At 40.8% G+C, this 8191-nt stretch overlaps 1 protein-coding gene across 1 annotated transcript; it reads left to right on the top strand.

Moving 5' to 3' along the window:
- Positions 1–849: 849 nt before the first annotated feature.
- On the top strand, positions 850–1717 carry LOC147614087 (uncharacterized). Its single transcript, XM_086780362.1, has 2 exons — positions 850–1105; positions 1207–1717. Exons 1-2 carry the CDS (start codon positions 850–852, stop codon positions 1299–1301), a joined length of 351 nt encoding a protein of 116 aa, XP_086636488.1. The 3' UTR covers positions 1302–1717.
- Positions 1718–8191: the final 6474 nt, after the last annotated feature.

Raw genomic sequence — 8191 nt, 5'->3', positions numbered from 1 at the left:
TATATTAGTTGAATACAAGCATAAAAATACATAATTGATGAAGTCATACACCTCCTCAATCATTTCCTACATTCTCTCCACAAAGTAAGTTCACAACTTGAACACACTCTCCTACACTCCACACACTCTCCACACTTTGGAGATGTGATGTGAACATGCATGTAATGACTATAGAAGGCCAAATGGCCCAAATACATAAATACAATCCATGAACATCTTTAGCAAAAGCTATCGTTCGAGAAAAGAAACACCAAACATCAAACCAAACTAAAAAAGAAGTCCTAGTGTTCATCTACCATCTACTATGCCACTAGGAGTGCCACTAGGAGATGCAACAATTACATCAATGTTAGATTGGAGATCGTTGGCGGATGTCGAGTGAGACTATGTTGACAACAACGGGCACCATTGGATGAGCAATTCGTTTTTTGGGTGAGAAAATTTTCCCATCATGGAAAAGAGCCCCTTTGTGGCCAAAGGCATTTAAATGCAAAGGTAAAAAATCATCCTTGACTAGTACTTCTCAAATTTTTGAAGGATGAAAATGTTTTTGATAGCTTTAAATAGCAAACCATAAATTATGCCAGCTTGAATAATAGATAGTATGTATAAACTTGATGCGTACTAACGTAGTTGCATACTTTTGATCCGTTTAGGATTATCAATTTATTTGCATGAAAATGAAAAATATATATGGAATAAAGTAGAAGCTGGCCCACGGTCATCAAAAGGAAGGGGGGATTCCATGCAAATCATTGGAGACACTTTTAGAAGATCAATCACATGTTGTAGGCTATATATGTTTAGTAATCGGTCTAAGCGGTGCTGGCGGCCTAAGACCAACGAAGCATGGCAAGTTGTCAAAATTTCAGCTGCTACGGCAGCCAGTCAAGCGGCGGCGGCGAGATACATGTCAGTTCGGGTGAAGCTATCCTGTTGCTTATCACGGTGCTGGTAGTGATCACGGTGCTCGGGGTGGTGGCCAGCATCATGCTGGGATCGATATGCGGTGATTGGCACCACTCGCAGTGCGATTGTCCCCCACCGCCTGCCCAGCCCCCGCCCCCGCCCCCGCCCCCGCCCCCGCCATGCCCGCCACCCCCAGGTCAAGCCGCCTCCTCCGCGAGCTACATATTTTGTTTTTCTCAATTACCCTTTTGCACACATGCCAAATTGACTAATTGACTTTGTGATTTTTCTTTGCAGTGTGCACTGCCTGCTGCCCCGCCCCCGTTGCCCCTAGCACCTGCCGCGTCGTCCGATGCTACCCACCGTCCTGCGGCTGTGGCTGTCACGGCTAGTATTATTGCCATCCGTATGCATAACGACGCAGTCCGCATTCACGATTGAGTAATTAGCATTCATCACCCGCAAACGGGCTCCCACCCACTGCGGTGGATGGCGCAACAATACCATGCTGACTTGGATGGTCCCAGACGCCTTCACCACCCTGTGGGTAGACGTACGTCCATGGAACGCTTGTACTACAGCTTCAAGCTTTTTTTCTTCTTGTTTTCTCTCTCGCTCGCTCTTAAAAAAAAAAAAAAAAAACCAACTCTCTCGCTCGCTCTTTGCAGAAAGAGAGCCGTTCACGGTAATTAAATTTTCTCTCTCCTAATTAAGAGAATCCCATTAACTGTGTTTATTATTATTATTTATGTGTTTATCTTCGTTGACGTTAACAATACTGGTTGAGTTCCAGCTACTAGTGCTGGCCTTTCACAGCGACTGTATTAAAACTCCTAGAGGTGTACTATTGAAGTTATGATGGAAGCTTGCACTGAGTTGGGTATCAAAAAACTTGCCTTTGCACATAGCACGTTCTTAACAAAGAGTGCTTTGAATCCAGAATCTTAATTTTCAATATCCAAAGAAATATCATTAATCGATTGTTTTGGAGATATTTTATTTGTTAGGATATTAATATTAATATCTTAACATACGAATTGTTTAATATTAACAAATACCAAACATACGAATTGTTTAAAAAAAATAGTTACTACATTTTTATTTACTAATAAGATGTTAACCCCACTAAAGAGATTTGACGTTAATTAAAAGGTCGTTTTTATATATTCAAGTTTGTGGTTTTGGGATTATTTTATTGATAAATAAATATTATTACCTACATGTTATTAGATAATAAGTAGTAATTTTTTTCCCAATAATCCTTACATGTATTATTGAAATATTCAAGATATTGCTGCCCATTTCATTGATTAGTGCCCATATTTAGGCTCCTACCCATTTCATGAATTAGAGCTTGCAAAGCAAACACTAATTAATGAAATAGCCTAAGGTTTAAGCCTTAGCAATGTTTTTTTAAATGACAATTTTAAAAAAATATGCTCGTGATTTGTCTTCCTCTCTTAGCCTCTCTATCTCTCGTGCATTAATTGTGATCATTCTTCCTCTGTCTTCTTTCCATCTCTCACGCATTATTCATCGTGAGGTTTGAAGTGTGTTCTCTCTCTCTCTCTCTCTCTCTCTCTCTCTCTCTCTCTCTCACACACACACACACACACACACACACACACACACACACACACACTTTTTAGATCACTTAAATCTTAGGAATGTTTTTTTTATATTTTAAAAAAAATACCGATCGCAATCCGTCTTCCTCTCTCTCCCTCTCTATCTCTCGCGTAGATCATGTTGCCTCTCTCTGTCTCTCTCTCTCTCTGTCTCTCTCTCTCTCTCTCTCTCTCTCTCTCTCTCTCTCTCTCTCTCTCTCTCTCTCTCTCTCTCTCTCTCTTGCACGGAGCCAAATGGCCCCAGCCACCCAAACCTCCACTACGCTTTTATAAGCATAGTGGGAGTCGATGAGAAGCATCCAAAACAAAGATCTTGAAGCATCACCACCCATCATATTCAACCTTATAAAATCTAACGGTATTATTACTAAGGTTTACCTTCAAATGCCCAGCCGACTAATTAATGAATGTAAAAAAACATTTGGGACCCATATTATGGCAAAGCTATATAACAAAAAATTTTAAAAAAATATTGATCATAAATTATGAACAATAAAATCTTATCTTAAGACATTATAAGGATGAAATTTTATAAACCAAATTACAGATGGTTCTATTGTGAGCAATTGAGTGAGAAAACACAAAGGTTATAAAAAAAGAATTAGTAAATGGCTATAAGAGATCATGTGTATATTTCAATGTAGTGGAGTACTATGATAGCGTAAACTTTAAGAAGCAAGAGCCATTACTATGATTGCAATAGTAATATTTGATGATCCTTTTTTGCTTGGTTTGATTTTAACATTTGTTTGGGCTAAGTTTTGTTCAAAACATATAGGGCAAGAGACAAGATCTAAATCTTTTTTTTTTTGGTGAGAAAGTACTTATTTATATTATTGAAAGAAAAGGATTACAATCGCACAAATAAAGTTTAAAATATTGGCAAAATATTAGTTACAACGTTAAGATCGGCTTCCTTAGCCTTTGAAGAGACGTGTGAACAAATCAAACGAGCTCTTATTGCATGGACATCCAACTTGTCAACCCAAGCACGTGAAGTTTTTCTCAAAAAATAGCATGTCTACATGCCTCCTAGATGATGTTAATGACTCCTATTGCATGCTTCTTCATTTTCTTTATATCCCCAATAGGGCACTCTTCCAATCTTGAGTGCCAACTTTGCATACTCACAGAATAACCTCTTTCCTCATTTCCCGAGCAAAGGCCAGCTCCAAAATAGGTGGAACCTTCTCAATTTGGCACAAGGGGTAGTAGGTTCATCCATTTGATCATCCTGTTAGGTGTGGGAAATTTTTAGAAAATGATCCTCCATTGTAATAAATTAAGGGATGGAATCTTGGTGGTTGCCCAAACAACTTTGGTTCTACAAAACCATGCCTTTGGGGGGTCACAAATACTCCACTTGATAGAAGTCTTTTCAATTTGTGTAGTGTGGCTGTCTAAAATAAGTTCACAATATTTGAGCTACAGGTTTGCCTGACCTTCTTGTCCAACTGTCCAACTAGTTGAAGAGCCTTAGCAGTGGGGATGTGGGCCACCACCAGCCTGAGATCCTCTATAAGATGCGATCTATAAAGGAGGCCTATCTGTCATTAAGTTGGAATGCATTGTGTATATTTATCCCTTCCAGTCTGCTTTCCTACAATCCCATAGATCTGACCATCATATACCACGGTTGATTCACCATCTATGAATAGCAAGAGCCTTAGCCTTTGTGACCCCAGTGGCCAGATATACTGAGTCCTCCCTTGTCCTTTGGGGCACCTAGGGCCACGAAATGAAAGTCCACCTCTTGTGCTGAGGTGGGGACCATAAGAAAATTATGAGCAGCTTCTCACCCTATCCCATGTAGTTTTACTACAAACATAGATAGAAGCAAGAAATACCATGGAAAAGGAGAGCACATGTTGTATGAATGTGATGTTCCCCATCATAGAAAGTTGTATTGAGTTTCAATATGCCATTTGATGGCACTACTTCCATGCTTGACCTATTTGAATCCATACTAAGTAGACCATGGCTTGGTATTGTTGGAAACATGGCCATGTCTAGGGTGAGAGAGAGGTGGAGAGATCATGCCATGGTGTGTGGAAGCATAGACATGGATATGGAGAGAGAGAGAGAGAGAGAGAGAGAGAGAGAGAGAGAGAGAGAGAGAGAGAGAGAGAGAGATGCAATAGAACTCAAGTGAGAGAGAGACTGCACATGAACACAACATTTGATTGTATTATGAATATTAATACTCACACAACGTATAATGTATTATAGGCACTAAGGCCTTATCTTTTGACCCTTCTAAGAGGTGGTTTTCATAATGATTGTAATATGAATAATAATACTCACATCACATGCAATGTATTTATACGCACTAAGGCCTTATCTTTTGACCCTTACTAAGAGGTGGATTCACACCTAGAGTGTTCACACCAGAAGACTCCATAACCATTTCACACTACTCAGAATCTGATTATTCCAAACCCCCCCTCAAAGCAAAGGTGGTGAGACTCAAATGCAAAAGAAGCAACCAACCTCCAACTCCATATCACATCACTGCAAAGAGGTGACATAGCAATATGCACCTCCCATGCCATGGTATTCCCTCAATCAGCTCATGACCGAAGCTAAGATCAATGCTTAGTCACAATCCCCACCCCTCCCCCCCTAATTCCTAACTGGGATAATAAAAATATCTTTGCCTTTTGTCACTGGCACGGTTGGTACGATTATGGTTGTTGATATGCCGTCAGTGGATGACAGGTTATGTGAAAGCCACTTTGGAGTACTAGAGTTATGGCATAGCGCCAGCTCATATATTCGGGTTCACATTATAGACTGACTACTTTGTATGTTATTGTAGGAGAAGAGTACTTTCCCTTTATGTATGTACTCTTATCTTTTAGTTATATGGTGGTAGAGAAAAGAAGAAGATAAGAGAAAATTCAGCCATCCATCTCTCTTATGTCTTGCACTCTCTTGTGTGTGTGTGTGTGTGTGTGTGTGTGTGTGTGTGTGCTTGTAAGGAACTCAAGCTATCTGTCTCCCCCACATTCTCTTTAGAATTTTGGCTCCTTCCATCCTAAGTTTTTATGTATGTACTTTTATCTTTTAGTTATATGGTTGTAGAGAAAAGAAGTAGATAAGAGAAAATTCAGCCATCCATCTCTCTTGTGTCTTGCACTCTCTTGTGTGTGTGTGTGTGTGTGTGCAAGGAACTCAAGCTCTCTGTCTCCCCCACATTCTCTTTAGAATTCTGGCTCCTTCCATCCTAAGTTTTTATCCTTCCACTAGGTGATCTTCTAGGGAGGGGAGTAGGGCTGAGCAAGGCCTTGACTACATAATCCTTGGGAGATGTGATGGCCATTGCCACACGTATACATGTTCTTCTCTAGCCTACCATGAGTCTCTCTTCTATGCTTGAACCAATTCTTTACAAAATTTCACAACATATTTGATGCATCGATCTCACCAGTCCTCCCAATGACCACACATGCCTAGGCATGTTTGAGCCCTGCATCAATCCCTAAGTATCTTACATGTAGGGGAGGACTTTGTGAACTAGGTTCTTAACCTTGGATATCACACTGAAGGATAAGACGCAATCCGACACAATAGTGCCTTACATCTAGGGGGGATCCATCATTCACCACAATCTAGTAGCCTGCTAGATGATGCTATCTGTTTGTCCAAGTGTATAGACTTGCCTCCTCACTATGATGAGGCTTTTGGCATCCACCACTTTGCATCTTTGCTTAAGGTATTTCTATGCATTCAATTCATCATTGCACATATCAATTTTAGGGTGAGATGTATCCTAGGGTTATTCAACCGTGTTGAATTTTTTGACCAAGATATGATTTATGTCTGCATCAACAAGTAGCTCAGCGATTTCAAACCAACATAGAACCATTAGGGGCACAGACACTACATATAGCTAAATGGATATTATCGCATCTTACCTCTGTAATCACCCATGCCCCTTCACTGTGTGTTAGCATACATGCTACAAGTTCCATCTATCTGTGCCAAATATAGCCATACCAACTTCCATCTATTTGTGCCAAATATAGCCATACCAACTTCCATCTATTTGTGCCAAATATAGCCATACCAACACCTTTATCATGAGGAGCATTAATGCAGCCAAAAGTTCCACCCTTTTTGAGATGGATGTACATATTTTAGTTCTTGCATTCATAGAAAATCTAGGTCATATTTGTTCCATAATCTATAGCATTCTCTTCTCTTGGATTGTGACCATTCTCTTCATAGGGCTCCCACATTCCATGAGAGTATTTTACATGCCTTGTGTTGTGCATAGCTTCAACGGAGACTTTGTAGCAGGATTCCGCCCTCCTAGAGGGGTTTGTTGGGTCAAGAGATTCAAGAATAGAGTAGTGATTAGAGGTTTCCAAGGTGTGGGCTTTGGCTTCCTTCTTGAGGAAGCCCTTGTTCATCTCATGACCACGATTGAGAATTTTCCTGAGAAGGCCTCCTCACCACTCGGTGAGCACTCGCGCTTTGCAAGATGTTTTAGTTCCATGTCAGTGCTCACTTCCTTAAAGGGGAATTCTTCCAAGGTTGACCTTTTGGCTTCTTTGGAGGGTGTGGATGGATGGATTGTGATTTTGAAATGGGAGCATTCTTTATCAAAGTGACCAGTCTCCTTGCACTTGTTGTAGGAATCCAAGAAGGCATGAACCTAACTGTCACAGAGAACTGGTTGGCTTAAGGGGTGATAAGATCCACCTCATCAGGAGTGTCATTTTGCTTATCCCACAAGATGCATGCCCTTCTTACACCATAACAGTCGTTGTGTTTAGTCGGCATAATGTGGAGAACTTTGCCTGGTATGCCAGTGATGTCGTGAACTCATCCCTAAACATAGTGGGGAGATTGGTGAACTGGACCGAAACCAAACATCAGTTTTGCAGGATCCAAAGGAAGAGAACTAGGGCATGACATGAACTAAGCCACCACAAGTAAGAGGAGTGCTGCAACATAGAAGGCCACGTTGGGTGATAGAGGCCACTAGAACTTGATAGAGCCCTTTTCCCATAAAGTGGAATTTTTGGAGGGACACCTCAAGTGCCTTGAAAGGTAGCCGAGAACCACCTCTTGAATTTTTCATCAGTAGGAACTTATCCCATGAAGTAGAGAAAGGCTTCAGACTTGCTGGCTCTCTTAAACTCATCTCATAGATATCTACTCATGGTGGGGAGATCAATCTTGAAGCAAAAGACCTTCTTGGGTGTAGAGGAGCTGCCATCGAGACGAAAGGCTTTGGAGCTTGTTGACTACAACTTGGTGAAGTTCAAACATGGTCTGCTCATTTAATAGCACCCAAGACAAGGGGGAGGTCGGCTCCACAATGCATAAAGTCAGGGAGATGAGAGGGTCTATGTAAATTTCATGAACATATTCATGTTGCATGATTGTTCCACCATTAGATTTGTGAGGCGCCAATGCTAGCTCAAGATTGCCATGCTTCAACTGTCTATCAGATGGGTCTCTCACATATTAGAGGGAGATGCCGTGTAGGCGGCATGTGCTAGTAGTCCCTTCAACCCTAATTCCCTCTCTGAAACCCTAGAGAGTTTGATTTTCTCGCTCTCCCATTCTCTTCTTGTTCTTAGATACTTAGATTAGATCAATTCATTGTTCTATTCCTCTACTAAGTGCCTTTGTGATTTAAA

This window comes from Cibotium barometz, chromosome 42, assembly GCF_041138505.1.
Source record: "Cibotium barometz isolate CiBa-2024 chromosome 42, ASM4113850v1, whole genome shotgun sequence".
Taxonomy (NCBI): domain Eukaryota; kingdom Viridiplantae; phylum Streptophyta; class Polypodiopsida; order Cyatheales; family Cibotiaceae; genus Cibotium; species Cibotium barometz.
This window is presented reverse-complemented; position numbering and strand designations above follow the sequence as displayed.